The sequence below is a fragment of the Phaseolus vulgaris genome, chromosome 8, assembly GCF_000499845.2.
Source record: "Phaseolus vulgaris cultivar G19833 chromosome 8, P. vulgaris v2.0, whole genome shotgun sequence".
NCBI classification, from domain to species: Eukaryota; Viridiplantae; Streptophyta; class Magnoliopsida; order Fabales; family Fabaceae; genus Phaseolus; species Phaseolus vulgaris.
The window spans coordinates 48,959,655-48,975,911 of NC_023752.2; the positions used below are offsets into that span (position 1 = coordinate 48,959,655).

The 16,257-nt window shown below is 34.6% G+C and overlaps 1 protein-coding gene across 1 annotated transcript; it reads left to right on the top strand.

Annotated features, from left to right (window-relative positions):
- Nucleotides 1-8,412: 8,412 nt before the first annotated feature.
- Nucleotides 8,413-14,296, top strand: LOC137826085 (cryptochrome-1). The gene is made up of 5 exons (XM_068631933.1): nt 8,413-9,645; nt 10,127-10,345; nt 11,040-11,746; nt 12,446-13,251; nt 13,813-14,296. The coding sequence occupies exons 1-5, from the start codon at nt 9,333-9,335 to the stop codon at nt 13,814-13,816; spliced, it is 2,049 nt and encodes a 682-aa protein (XP_068488034.1). The 5' UTR covers nt 8,413-9,332; the 3' UTR covers nt 13,817-14,296.
- The last annotated feature ends 1,961 nt before the right edge of the window (nt 14,297-16,257 follow it).

Consider the following 16,257-nt stretch of genomic DNA (forward strand, 5'->3'; position numbering starts at 1 on the left):
AGGCAACAATGGCATTCTGATGAGTTGCAGCAGCTTCTTCATGCACAAATTGGGGAGCAGGTGAAAAAGTCTTCATCAAACACACGTCTTGAAGGGGCAGCAACCATCTTCAACAGTTAAGTAAGTGTGAAGGTTCACTTCATAGAGGCAAAGATGAAAAACAAGATATAGTGAGGATGAGATGCAATTGCGGAATTGAAATGGGCACAAGGTGAACATCAATGGTGGTCATGGCCTTCCAAATGATGCACCATACTCATAATAATGAGCCAAAAACCGAGAACAACAATAAGAGAAAAAAAGAGACAAAAAACATAAAATGGAATGGAGAAATGGAAGGAAAATGGAATGAGAAAACTTATGGTGGTGGGTGAGAAATGCCACACCACTTGGAGGGTGATGTGCTCCAAGATGAGTGTGTTGACCACCACTTGAGAACTTCCCAAATCACTCAAGATAAGACCTCAAACCTAAGAGGACATAAGCCTCACTAAGAGCTCACACAATTTGTGCAGAGTTTCTTTACTTCATTCAATTTCAACTTGTAAAATACAATGGGTAGGCCTCCTATTTATAGGGGAAGGAGCATTGGAAAACAAGCAAGAGGGGTCGGATGGAAAAAGGGAAAAAAAGGGGTTGCGTTAGGGTTTGACTAAGTCAAACCCACATCCTAGGTTTGTCCTTCTAGAAATTAGGTCAAATTCCCTCCTAAAGGGTTGGGAACAAGCTAAATTGATAACTACTCTCCCTATTATGCTAAAGGCACCTTATTCTAGCATATCTTTGCTATTTAGACCCCTAAAGTGAGCCCAAAATTATTTACAACATATTTTATCTCTTAAGAAGACCAAAAGGAAGAACAGTTTGTGCTTTGGTTTATGCCCATCTCCTTTGGTTGGGTCCATGAGATCCTTGGTGGGGTATTGAATTGTTTGCTTAGATGATTGCTTGCCATGTGCTTTGTCTTTTTCTTCCTTGGTCATCTTCATAGCTACTTAGTTTGTATCATAGGCTTTACTACTTCCTTTTCTTGTTATGGAATTTTTAAATTTTTCAACTAAGTCAACACCAACATCTATCCAAAGTTGTGTATGTTATAGAGGCATCCATGCTTGGTCAGACGATGGACCATTTACTCCAAGGACTATTGTTGAAGTTACCATATGTAAACAAGAATCAAACTTCCACTATGCGAGCTAGGATAAATGTTACCAAGACCAAAATCTAGTTGAAAAGACCCTATATGGCAAGAACTTTGGCCAAAATTTGGTGAATGTGCCTATCATGATTAATTTGTTGACCAATGAGGCAAATATCTAATAACAAATTTATGACAAGGTCTTGTTACAAAAGAATGGAGAGAAATACTAAGTCATAAAACTTTCCAAGTTCGTTATTTTTTATCTAATGAGAGGCATACACTTCAACTCATCTCATCTTTTATTTTTGAACATGTTGAAGAACTTGAATGGTCTCGAAGATGATGCTACTAAACACATATACTTTAATTTGTTGAATAGGATGATTATAACTCAAAGGGTGATATACTCCTTCTATGAACTCAAACCAAAGATCAAATAAAGGATCTTTGAAAGAGGAGTACTAGTGGCAAATGATTTTCCTTTACAAATGTCAACATCTTCATGAGAATTATAGGCATCAACCTTGAACCATTAGAGCTTGAGGTACAATACAACATGGTCATCTACGCCAATCATTTCATTAATAACCTCTAGCTACCACACCTAAATCCTTAAAAGTGTAAGGATTTGGATTGTTATGGCATAAAAAAGAAGCTACAAATGTTGGTGAGAGAAGAAAGAGAGGAAGGCCAAGGTTAGAAGAGCTAGGCAAACTTCCTACACTGGTGGCTTCAACCTAAGTCATTTTCCTAAACAACCATTTGTTGTTGCTACAAGTAGTTTGTCATACTCCCCTATAGCATTTATTATTGCCCTTGCATCAAGTTTGACATTAGGGAGAGAAGTTCTACACATCCAAGGTCAACGAGGACACTCAAGAGTTCCCCTTGGAGGGGAAGGCAAGTTAAGCTTGTTGGGCCTTCTTCCACAAAGAGATTGCATCCAAAACACTATTTGTCAACCCCAACTTATCATCAAGTGATTGTAGGTGAAAATGATATAAAAGGCATGCAACCCTTAGATTTTAAGAAGAGTTGCAAAGCCTCCAACGATTAGGGGAGGCAAATGCCACCAGTTGTAGAAGTTTCTCAACCCTCTACTCCAGGCCATATGCGCAAACCCTACATCACCTCCTCTTTCACCAACCAATCAACCTACTCTCATTCTATGAACCCGTCAACATCTCTTGGAGCTAAGAATAAGCTTACAACTACATGTGAAATTGAAGCAAGTGCAAAAGATAAAGTGGGCACAAAGGCAAGCTAAAGTAGAGGTTATGACCCTTAAACTTTTGGAAGCTTTGGTTTATGTCCGAGCACCATAAGAAGTCTAACTCATCTCCACGGTACCACCAATGCAACCCAACTCGCAATTGTGGATAAATGCATAAGATGCTGAAAGAATACAATGCACAACAATTAAGAAGATGACTAATCTAGCCAACTTCTTAACTAATCAAATGCACACCCTAATGATGTAATTCATTAATGACAAGGAAGCTTCACCAACCTTACCACTTTCACCTTTGTTAAAGCTCATTGAAATAGCCACACAAACACCAACCTTCGACCTCGTCCTCTTAAACCCAAATAGAAGGCCAACTGAACACATCACCTTCGTTGTTGTGTTAGTAAAACTAACTGCACCACCTTTTTTTGTTTATGACAAAGAGGAAGAAAATAGGAAGACTCTTAGTGCAACAATTTTGTAACTATAATCTTTATTAGTAATATTTATATAAATTAGTATCGATGCTTTTTTATAACTATTTTCTATTTACTTTATTTCTATTTTTTGTTTTTACTAAAATTGGCCTCTAATGGTAAAACAATCACCCACCCCACCAACACACACATGCATATATCACCAACGCACACATATGCATATATGTGTTTGTGTGTGTATTGTTTTCTGAATTGCTATGCCATGTAAAAAATACTTTCACGTTTTGTTATGTCTCATGCTTTGACAAACATGATATGTATGCATTTTCTATTAAGACCCAAATAATTTAATACATGTTTAGATGCACTAGACTATCTCTGAGTGAAAATTTTGATGTTAAAAAATATAAATAAGTAATTGAATTAATCTCTAAACTGGTTATGAACCTTATAGAATGTGTCTTTTTTATCAGAAATATAGTCATGGATATCTAAATCTTCGAAGTGTTTTTGTCTTGCGCTAGACGATCCTTCAGTCTGTTTAATTAGTTAATGATTGACTAAAGTGTAATCAAAGTCATAAGAGATTTCAGTTCTATATTTAAAAACAACATATATTTGGTAAGAAACAATTTGCTTGAATTCATCTTAAACATTGTAAACAATATCCAATGCATAGTTTTATAAATTAGAAAATATATGATTCCAACAATGATTTAAAAAGAAATTTAAGTAATTAATTGATCATGAAATAAATAAAGAGCACAAACAACATGAAATCAAATTCAAAACAAGTAATTTATTTATCAAATATATTTTTATTGTTTCTTTATTTACAACTCAAGGAGAGAAGAAAGAAATGTAGCCTTCCATAATTGGACTCATATGAACACGCAACAAAGATTATATATATATATATATATATGAAACATATAAAGATTTTATCTTTGAAAATTACACAACAATAGTCACATTAGTGAAGATTCATACAAAGAACAAGTTGCGCGACGTTTAGAATGAAAAAAAAAAGAAACAAGAAAAGAAACACATGTAGCTACAATGTTTATTGTCATTGGTCAATAGCCTTGTGTGTAATATGTTCTTACATGGGATGCTTACCATCTTCGGGTTAGTTCTTAACAAAAAAGGAGGTGTGATCCTATAAAAAAATGTATGGTGTTCGAAGGTCATGTGATCAATTCTTTGTCTATGTTCAAATATCGAAAGTGTGACAACTATAAGCAAATGATGTTTGCTTTCTTCAATTTGTGTCGTATAGACATGCAAGACGTGGTAGAAAATGACAATCACATCCTCTTAGATGGAAACTTATAGGCAAAGTATGCCTAGAATGAAAAAAAAAATTAGTATCAGATGAATGTCACAACACATAGTTATCTTAGGTGTGTTATCTATAAAAAAAAGGAATATGTAAAGGTACATGCCTTCAAATGCATTAGAAAAATGTAGGACACACAACTATCACATATGAACAATGAAAGGAAATACAAAGGAACAAACTCGGTCTTTTAATACGAGTTGTTCACCATTGTGAAAAAAGACACATAAGTTTAAGGATATCTTTAGAAAGCATGGAGGATTTAGGAAAGGAAAGAGGTTCAATCCAAATGAATTTAAAGAATGAAAGGAGAAATACTTCAACGTGATACCCAAAATAGAAAAACAACTATTTAGCTCTTGTTAGGGAAAAAATACAACATCTTGAATGTTTTGATTGTATGCTTAAACATAACAAGTTGAGAGCTTGAAAGACATGAAGGATTTGTATCTAATAGATGCTTATAAGATCATGAGTGCATATTCTTTGTCTAACATACCATAAAGCATTATGTCAAGTTTCACTTCATCTAATAAGTTAATTGAAGATTAATCAAACAATAAGTACAAACCAAGACTTCAAGATGACACATATGAAGAATATTCCAAAGCTTGAGTCTAAAGATACAGAGAACATATTCTATGTTTGTCCCAAGAAGATCCGCAATAAAAAAAAGTTCAAATATCTTTTGGGGTGTGAGCTAGAGCTGCAATGACCACCAACTCTTCTGACACTACTATTTTTCAACGTTGACTTTGTCGTCTACCTTATATAGTGTTTAATTTTAACCATTATTTGGTTTAAAAGGATCTTCTATCAAGGAAGATAAGTATTGTCATTTATCAGATAGTTTGTGTGAAAAAGAGAAGAGAAACTAATGCTACATGTCATGCATTTAATGTTTCTCAACATAAAAGCTCATCTAAGAAGAAATAAGACAATGAAGAGAGTTTAAACTACTCAGTGACCAGAAAAAGGAAATGCAACAACTAATTTTCCAAGCCTATAAGAAGACATGATTTTAAGAGAAAAATATGGAACAAAGACATAATTTTGCAAGTGCTAAAACTCTTCCAAAATATTGTGCGCCTGAAAGCTTTGTAAAGAACAATGTTTGTGTTCATTTTATCGAACTAATGAGAAAGCCTACCCTTATACAGGTCGAAAGATGTTACTCTCTCTAGTGAGCTAAGCTCATGATCTATTAATCACTCAAACCTTATGTATGTAAAAGCTAGTGGTTGTTTGTCCAAATAATACTTAGTTGAGCCAAAAGTGGCTTGGGAAATAATACTTGAATAGGGTTAAGCTAGGAGTGACTTGTTGAAAGAATACTTGGTTAAGCTAGAAGTGTCTTAATAAAATAATACTTGGTTAATTCAGGAGTGTTTGTTAAAAGAAAACTTGTTTGAGCTAGAAGTGGCTTGGAAAAGAATACTTATATGTACATTGCAACTTGAGTCTACCTAGTGGAACTTGATTAGTTGGTCAAGAACTAAACATAGTCTATGTGATCAAACGAACTAGTATAAAAATACAAAGTATTTTTACTTTCCTTTGATCTTTTACACACACACACATATATATATATATATATATATATTTGTTTAACTAATTTAAAAAGGAAGGAAAAGTTAAAGTCAACCTTGAGAATATTCTTAGTTCTATTGGCGTACAGACGATATTAATGAAAAGCTGCAAAAAAAAATTAAAACCTAATTCAACCTTCCATTATTGTATTATTTCCCATTTCACATAGCTCTCAACTTCCAAAAGCACAAGAAAATTGCACCTTACAAGGCACTAGAAGCAGTAAACGACTAATCAAACACTAAAGAGTCAGATGATGAAGATAACTTCTCCTTCCTGATGTATAAGTTCAAGAATATGCTCAGAAAACGTGGATGATTCATGAAAGAAAAGAGTTTCAATCCAAACGAATCCAAAGAATGCAAGGAGAAGGTTGTTTGTTATGAGTGTAAGAAGATTAAACATCATAAGTAAGAATGCCCATAACTTGACAAGGAGAAAAAGAAAGAGTTCTATAAAAAGAAAATATCTATGTCAACGTGGGAATACCTTAATCCTTTTTAGTTAGAAGATGATAATTAGGAAAAAAAAAACCATGTTGGTTTCATGGTGAACACATTGTATTACCAAACCTTACAATAATGTAAAAGTAATTGGAATAGTATCATTTGTTTGTGATTAATTTCCAAAGATTAAAAAACAAAGAATAAGAGAACTACTTCAGCACACAAGTGTTAATGTTAAAAATTTCTCGAAAAAGATATGAATAGAGTTTTAAGCTTCTTAAAGAGTTTCTTGGACGTATGAAATCAATAGTATTAAAGCAATTAATGATTTCCAAGACAACCTTAAAAACAATTTATAGAAAACATTTCTAAAGAAGCTTAATACATTAAGTGAAGATCGATTTCTTTTTCTATGTTACTCCAGGAAACATAACAAGAACAATTTAGCCGATTATATCTCATTTAATTTATTAATTGTGATATAACACAAGAAAATCAAATTATTTCAAATATTAATTGATAATCAGCACAAACATTTTTAATTTATTAATTGTGGTAGTTATAACATGAGATAATAAATTATTTTAAAGATTAATTGATTCTCATTATAAACATGTTTTTGAAACAATTTAATCTAATCGATTAACACTAATGATAATCAATTATGTAACTTAAGATAATTGATTAGGTTAAACATTAATAGATTATGTTTTTAAAGTATTTTTAAAAGATTTTTGAAAACTTTAAAGAATTATCAAAGTCAATGGTTATCATGCTTCACATGAGATGAAATCTTTTCTATATACATGACTCACACATTCAAGCATGAAAGCTAAAGACTTAATACAACCTTTGTTATTTATCATCCTCAAAAACACTAACTAGAGAAATTTAATGTTCAATCAACAATAAGTTGATTTAGTTCATGTTTTTAGTATAAGGAGTATAACATGATAATAAAATAGGTGAAATTCAATCCTAGCATTTGTTAAACTCATACGTTTGTTGAGACAATAAATAACTCATTTAAATTGAACTTTTGTGTATTTTGATAACTTCTTTTGTAAAATACATTTTCTACAAAAGTAGAATACATTTTTTTTTTATAAAAGCACATTTTTATAGTATATATCATATCTTTTAATTGATATGTGATCTTCAACTTACCTTCCTCTCTTAAACATTTCAAACATATTATTAAATATTTGTAGGTCATCCAATAGATTAATCTTGATAAGAGTGATAGGATAAAACTAACAAACTTTATCCGAATAAACTATGATAATATCTTATAAAAATAAATTTTAAACTTAACTCAATCTCATTAAATTGGTTTATAAGATGAAATATTCATCCACCTATATACTTTAATTTGGTAATTATCTCTAGCCTACGTGAATTTTCAAACATTTTGTTATACATAATTTCGTCTTATGCTTCAACAATTAGCTTAAGTGTTGTCTTCACTTCTTTTAATTTATTGAATAAATGGTCTGCTTTTGACCAACTAATCTGTTCATCGGACATTTGATTGTTACAACCAGCGTATTTTCGTTAATTTTGAAACCGAACTCTCAACCAATAACAAAATACTGATAATTTAAACACTAACTTGTTTAAACACTCCAAAAATCAACAACTAAAACGGACAAAGAAAGGTATAAAGCACAGAAAATGTTTCCACAATAAATTATCATGAACTATAACGAGTCATCCAATTACAACGTATAATAACTGTGTATATTTTTATAACATCTTTCTTTCAAAGTCACAGTTACAGTAATTTTCAGTTGAAGCTGTAATTTCTTTTTACATCCATCCCGGGCAAAAGTTAATCTCGTTACAATAAATACGTTATGTCGGTACAAAATACAAAGCTCGATACCAGAAAAATTAAATACGTTACCTCATTAATGTCCTCATCAGTTTTTTTCAGTGCGTTAACACAGTGTTCGACTGTTATATAAAGCCGTGGGTTATATCTCAATTAATTAAGAAAGTTCCAAACTATGAAAATATTGGTTATAAGTTTTTATACCATATTCATGCACTAAAAACAGCTGACTAACCCAAAGAAGTAACCAACACGAACCATTGCGTAAAGGTAACAAACATATTACCATTGTCTTTAAGAGAAAAAAAAATGTAGGAATGGTTGAAGAGATTGAGAATTCGTTTAGTTTTGCAACTGTACTATGATATAAATGAATGTTGTTCTGCATATTTGGTTCAGTGCGGATGCAGAACTAGAAAAACGTGGAAGATTGGAGGGTGAGTTGAGAAAAAAGGTAACGTACGTAGTGTGAGAGTGGTGGCATGATGAAAGGGTAGGTGGGGTTGTGAGTAGAGAGAGTCACGAGATAGAAAATGTAATGTAATGGAAGTAGGCTGAAAAAAGAAAAGTTCGTAAATTTTGAAGGGGGCATGAGATGAGGAAGTTATAGGCACTACTACTGTATCTGTATCTGTATCCATCATTTTCTGATTCCGCGTCATGTCACTTGGATAGAAATAGAAGAAACTAGAGACGTAGATGTGATTTGTTTTGTTGCATAGGATAATAGAAATACGAAAATCTACGTGACATAAAAAAGGTGTGGTTGCGGTTTGCCTATCAATTCATTGTATCCCCACAACGTTGGCCAATCCTCATCACTTGTTCTTCCTCACATCCCATCTCTCTCTCTCTCTCTCTCTTTCTCTCTCTACTTGGACCCCTTCCTCAGTGTCTCTTCTCTCTGGTTGCAACTTGGGTGTGAAAGGACCAAAATACGAATTTTCTGGAAAGGAAATCAATCCCCCCTCCCAAAAGAAATGCTAAAGTGTGGGAGAAAGGGGTATTAAAAGATAAGTGCCAAGCCTCAAAGTTGTCTACTCAAATATCAGATTGTGCTTTTTACCTTCTTATGGCCTATAATCTCCCTCAGTAAAGAAAACCAAGACCAAAAGGAATAAAAAAAAGTGGGAGAGAGAGGGAGAAGTAGAGAACAGAAGAGAAAAAGATAAGACTAGTAAGCTAGCATTTGTTGGTGGTGTTGTTCAGGCTCAGTACTCAAAGGGAAAGGATTTAGGAAAGAGATCTGGTATATGGTTGTGTGTGTGAATAATAGAGTGCTTGAGGTTGTGGTGTTGGTGAAGAATATTTGTGGAGATGTCAGGAGGAGGATGCAGCATAGTGTGGTTTAGGAGAGATCTGAGGGTAGAGGATAACCCGGCACTGGCTGCAGGAGTGCGAGCTGGAGCTGTGATTGCTGTTTTCATATGGGCTCCAGAAGAAGAGGGTCAATACTACCCAGGTAGGGTCTCTAGGTGGTGGCTCAAACAAAGTTTGGCTCACCTTGATTCCTCTTTGAGAAGCCTTGGCACTCCCCTAATCACCAAGCGCTCCACTAATAGTGTTTCTTCTCTATTGGAGGTCATTAAGTCAACAGGGGCTACTCAACTCTTTTTCAACCATTTATATGGTGAGTTTCCATTTTTTCCTTTTCTTACATGATGCTTATTATCTATGATATATGGTTCTTGTGTTTTCTAGTGCAACTTCCTTCCTTTCCTTTTAGATGATTATTGGTTATCATATCATGCTACCTTGTTTTGTTTTGTTCAATTGTTTGTGGAGGGGTTATGTGAAAACCTCTAGATTGCTACTTAAAGATGGTCTATGACTATAGCAGATTCATTGTTTTGTAATAATGACCAACATCATTATATATTGTAGGATCTTAATTCTATCAATTCTAGTTGTTTCTATTATTATTTGGTGAACTTTTTCTTTATAGTTTGTATTATGGTTGTCAGAATTTTTCTTCTTCGTATAACCTGTCTTGTCATTTGCAATCTCTATTTATATCGTTGGATTTCCTTTTTCATAGTTTCATAAGAAAAGTGAAGTTCGTCACTGCAGCTTCATGATGATATCAAAGTGAGTAATTATCTGTGTTGCAGATCCATTGTCACTTGTGAGGGATCACCGAACAAAGGAGGTTCTGACTGCTCAAGGCATTACCGTACGTTCATTCAACTCAGATTTATTGTATGAACCATGGGATGTGAATGATGCTCATGGCCAACCATTCACAACTTTTTCTGCTTTTTGGGAAAGATGCCTCAGCATGCCTTATGACCCACAAGCACCTCTTCTCCCACCTAAGAGAATTATTCCAGGTCTACTTTTATTCATTTTTCTTCTTAGCCTCACATTTTTTGTTCTTTATTAATTTAATATCGATTGTGGGCCAGCTGCGTAAGTCATTCACCTTTGTGGTGCTAGTTTGAAGTCTCCATTCAACAAATTATCCAAATTGGGAAATAAACACCGATGCTTTTAACCGCTTAAAAAGTTCCTCTGTAACATACCAAAAAGGTACATAAGTAAAATCATACTATTTAATGAGATGGAGCTTGTTTTAAATTTTAAATGCAATCAAAATTTCATATATCATTCTGCCAATAGGCTTCCAAAGTTGGTCCTCCTACCATTGTAAACAAATAAAATTAAAGATGCAACAAATACTCTATTCAGTGTTACAGCCGACATATTTTGGTTATGTAGATATGCAAGCTTTATGGTCTGAAATTTTTTCCTCTATTGTAATGGAGATCTAATTCAATCACCAATTCATGACACTTTGCATGATTAATGGACTAAATTATTGTCAAAAACTTTGGAAGAGTATGACTGTACTTTCATTATTGACGAATTGAATCAAGGACCACACTAGTAATGATCTTAGTTTTGTAAACTCCACAAGTATGTCATGTGTACTTCAGTATATTTGGTAAAAAAGAATTCTATTTAGCTCTGTCATTTGTCATGAATTTCATTTGCACTATGTTAACTATTGTTGGTTTGTTTCAGGTGATGCTTCAAGGTGCCCTTGTGATACATTGGTGTTTGAAGACGAATTAGAGAAGGCAAGCAATGCGCTTCTTTCTCGAGCATGGTCACCGGGGTGGAGCAATGCTGACAAGGCATTGGCTGCATTCGTAAATGGTCCTCTGATTGAATACTCAAAGAATCGTAGGAAGGCTGATAGTGCCACAACCTCATTTCTCTCTCCACATTTGCACTTTGGTGAGGTGAGTGTAAAGAAAGTGTTCCATCTTGTCCGCATTAAGCAAGTGTTTTGGGCCAATGAAGGGAACAAGGCTGGTGAAGAGAGTGTGAACTTGTTTCTCAAGTCTATTGGTCTTAGAGAGTATTCGAGGTATATCAGTTTCAACCACCCCTACAGTCATGAGAGGCCCCTTCTGGGCCACCTTAAGTTTTTCCCTTGGGTGGTGAATGAAGGGTACTTCAAGGCTTGGAGACAAGGCAGAACAGGGTACCCTTTGGTGGATGCTGGAATGAGAGAGTTGTGGGCAACTGGTTGGTTGCATGATCGGATACGTGTTGTGGTTTCAAGTTTCTTTGTGAAGGTGCTGCAGCTTCCCTGGAGATGGGGAATGAAGTATTTCTGGGATACCCTTTTGGATGCAGATCTTGAGAGTGATGCCCTTGGTTGGCAGTACATATCTGGTACTCTCCCTGATGGTCGCGAATTTGATCGAATAGATAATCCACAGGTGCTGTTGCTTCTGTGTAAAAACTACATAATCTTGCTTTGTGTGGATGACTTTTTGTGTATGTTCATCTCTGTACATGTTTGTGTTTCTTTTTGTATTGAAAAGGAAAGCAATGTCACGAGTTTCATAATCCTGTTCTTATTACTTTTCTGGTTTGAATATTTTGTGCCGGATCAAAGACTCTTTTGTCCACCACTGAGGTTTGTACAAATGAAATGGAACAAAAAGTACTTCCACCTCTTCTCTAAACTCCCTTAAATATTTATGGTTTGAATTTTAGATGAAGGCAAAAGGTCCATCTCAATATTGATTGCAATTCAGTGAGTAGTGAGAAGTTTCATTTGTCTGATCTGGAGTGATGCCTTCTTTTAACTCTGTTAACTGTTTGAGAGTAAAAATTCTCGGCATGAACAAGACAACACTCTGGCCTATTTTGCCTTTGAAAATTTGAGATGGTCATTCTTATCACTCTAATACGGTTGACGAATCATAATTTTTGAGTTAATATTTTGACTCAATCATGATTTTGTTTCTTCAAGGGGCAATTGGATTCAAACTCGAGATATTTTGATTATGATTTATGATATTTGACATTAACATTTTGACACTTAAGCTATATGCTAATGTCAGCTATTTGAATGCTTAAAGATGACAAATAACATGATTGATAAACTCATTTGATTACTTCTTTTTTTTTAGTTTGAGGGGTATAAATGTGACCCAAATGGAGAATATGTTCGACGCTGGCTTCCTGAACTTGCTAGATTACCAACTGAATGGATACACCATCCGTGGAATGCACCAGAGTATGTACTGCAAGCTGCTGGAATTGAACTTGGTTCAAATTATCCTCTTCCCATTGTGGGAATAGATGCTGCAAAAGTTAGATTACAAGAAGCACTTATACAAACGTGGCAACAAGAAGCAGCTTCAAGAGCTGCAATTGAAAATGGAACCGAGGAAGGGCTTGGAGACTCATCTGAATCAGCCCCTATTGCTTTTCCCCAAGACACACTCATGGAAGAAAGGCCTGCTGAACCTGTTAGGAACAACCCACCTCATGGTACTCGGCGCTATGAGGATCAGATGGTCCCAAGTATGACTTCTTCCCATGTGAGAGTGGAAGAGGAAGAAACATCTTCAGACCTTCGAAATTCAGCAGCAGACAACAGAGCAGAAGTTCCTACAAATGTGACCACACAACAAAATGCAAGAGAGACAGTGAATCAAGGAGAGCTGCTGAATGTAAATAGAAACACTCGAGTACAGAATAATGCTACAATGTGGCTGAGAAATGCAGCTGAAGATTCCACAGCAGAATCTTCAATTAGTACTAGGAGAGAAAGGGATGGAGGTGTAGTTCCAGTTTGGTCTCCCCCAGCATCTAACTTTTCAGAACAATATGCAGATGATGAAAATGGTATTGGAGCCAGTTCATCTTACTTGCAGAGGCAGCATCCTCAGTCTCATCAATTGATGAACTGGACGCGGCTACCTCAGACTGGGTGAGATTTCCCAAAGCACTGAAAAGATTAATGGCATATTTGTACTTTGTGCTTCATGCCAAACTCTTTCATTACGACTTTCCTAGGTCATGTTCTACAACCATTTGGTGATTTTGGGAATAGTGTGGCTAACCTGCTTCTGTTCAATTTTCTTAGCCTTATTTAAAGATCTATGAAGCACTTGTTCATGCTTGCTTTTTTGGTTTTCTCACTCTTCTGATTCTCCTCTTCACGAGTACTAGATAAGTTGTAGAATTTTGTTACATCTATAAACACCTAGCGAATGCCAATATTTTTGTCCTGTTGGATGATGTTTTTGGCAATGGATTATCTGCAGTGACTTACCACATTAATTTTACCACTGCATGATATTCTAACCTTTTCAATAAATTTTATCTATATAATATATTTTTATTATATAATAGAGGTTTGAAAGAACAAAAGGTGGATCATAACACTTGACCGTGTCTAGTTTTTCTAACCGTTCCTGTTGTTTCTGATCTAAGGTTATGATCCTTTCCATCTTCTTGTTACATGTTACAATTAACATTTTCATTACAGGTAATTCAGAGGTAGAACGTGCTGATTAGTATCAGGGAGATGGAAAATGCAGTCTCCCCTCATCTTTTGGGAAAAGTGGGATGGCGAATCTCGTATTGGACCTACATGTGATCATTTCCTACATCCTTAAACATGTCTTGACACATGATTAACGGCTGACCACGATGTGCATGAAAATTTCAGTTCATGCGGGTAGTAGTTTCATCTGCAGTGCCTTTTGCTCTCTTGTACAAAATTTTTAGGCCTACTGTATAGTATAATTTGTGTTGTGGAGGAGAAAGAGCCACTATTCGAATTGGACCTTTGGTCGTCTCTTAAACTCAGGGTTGTGCTTATAATTTGAGGTAGTTAGTTATTTACATTTCCTGTCCCGTAATCCTGTACATTTATTTTGACTGCTGTAAAGTGCATTCATCTCGGTGCTCACATCTACAAAACTTCTCTGTGGCAAACTAAAAGACAGTGCCATGACACTTTTTGGTTTTGTTTTTCCTGTCCTTGTAATGCTTATTGCTGAAATTTCCTATGGTTGAGTAAAGATATGCAACAATTTACTAACTTACTCCTGAACTATATTTTATGAAAGATTGGGAACTTGCATTTCTAAGGGTATCGCTAAAGCAATATAAGCTAAGTAAATATTACAGATCCCGAAGGTTTGTTCAAGTTCATGGAATGGAAGTGTATCATTTATATTTTAGAGGAGATGATTATGATTGATTATGTTACAATACATCGTTTAGGTTTAGTTGTTTGTTTACTTCTAGGAATTTGTAGTGTAGTTGATGTGAGTGTTCAATGTGAACACAGAATATATATTTTTATTTCATTTTGTTACTTTTTCAACAAGAATATACTCTCTCTAAATAGAAATAGTTTTATAAGAGACTTCTCAAATTTTATATTTTCTTTCATAAAAGTTATATTTTAAATTACATTTAAAATTATAGTATAAATGACATTCAAAACTATAATTAAAGGTAATAATTATTGGTTATTTAAATTTTAAAATAAAATTGATGATGACTTTGAGTTTAATGCTAACAAATTTCTCTCTTAAACTCAATCCTTTCATATTTTTCTTTCAGATTGCTTTCTTGATTGTCATCACCCACACATCCAATTTTATGTTTTTCTTAACCCCAATTGCCTCCAATATTTTCCCAGCAACCACCACATTTTTCTGGGTTAAAAGCAACTTTAGTTTTCTTCACTGCAACAACTCATGCAGAGTTTTGATTTGAATTACTTTTAGTCTCCAAAACACTCCTCCAAAATCAAAACCACTATTTCAAGTAGAACACAACCAAGTTTCTTATCGTCACAAAGAACTTTATTGTACCCCGCTGTCAGACTGTCTGAAGTATTATTTCCTGCACTTTCATCAACAATAAAAAAATATGGAAGATACTTGTCATTGACCTTTGGTTCTGCTCCCAGCTTCTTCATAGCTTCAAGGGAATTTGAAAACTTATAAGGGGTTTCTAATTTGGACTGTAATTCATTGACCTTTTCTTTTTGTGCCAAAAACAACAAATGGAGTTCTTCTACTTGATTTACTATACTTTCTTTGTCTTTCTCTATATCAACATATTTTTCTTCCAATTTTTTAAACCTTTCCAGGTTACCAAAGTTTGCTTCAACACTCTCCAATTGAGATACCAAGACATTCCTTTCATTTAGAAGATTGTGTTACTATTTAGTAAATTGCAAAATTCTTCCAAGCTACTTGATTTTGCCCTTAAACCTTCAAGCTCTATTTTTCATCACAAAGCGATTTCTTCGATAATGTACTCTTTAATTTGAGTTTGAACATCCAATTATTTGCCATCTCCACGTGTGCGAGCACTTGTCCATTTTTGTCCTTCAAGTGCAAAATTCAGTCTTTCATGCAAACTGAACAACCTTTCTCCGATAATTGTCTCATACTGAGAATATTACTCTTCAAGCCAGGTACATAATAAACATTCTCCATTGTACCTTTTCTTTCGTCCTTTTGAGAAAAAAATATTTTTCATGGCCTTTGACTGGAACCTTAGTTGAGTCTGTAAAAGACACATGTCCATCTTCTATCTCTTGTATATCAAGAAAGAGATGTTTGTGCCCACACATATGATTACTAGCACCAGTGTCTAGATACCATATCATGTCACTATCCAGGGTGATGTCTTCATTGGCCTTCATGAGAATTCCTTCATCTTTTGTCTCATCATTCAACATTTGGACGATTTGAACAACCACCATGATCACGACCTCGTCTACGCCAGTTTTGTTGGTTCATTTGTCCCTTCTCTTCATTGTTGTTTCCATGACCACGACCTCCGCGCCGACGTCCTCTTCCTGAGTTATGTTGCGCGTACATCACCTTGTCTTCTTTGATGGTCATCTTTGTTTGTAAGGTTCCTCCAAGACTTCTCTTTTTTTCTTCTTTCGTTGTTCATGTGC

Excerpts from the sequence above, each read along its gene's own strand:
- LOC137826085 (XM_068631933.1), top strand. The coding sequence starts at position 9,333 with ATGTCAGGAGGAGGATGCAGCATAGTGTGGTTTAGGAGAGATCTGAGG. Across the intron at positions 9,646-10,126 it reads CTTTTTCAACCATTTATATG|ATCCATTGTCACTTGTGAGG; the intron begins GTGAGTTTCCAT and ends TCTGTGTTGCAG. Across the intron at positions 10,346-11,039 it reads ACCTAAGAGAATTATTCCAG|GTGATGCTTCAAGGTGCCCT; the intron begins GTCTACTTTTAT and ends GGTTTGTTTCAG.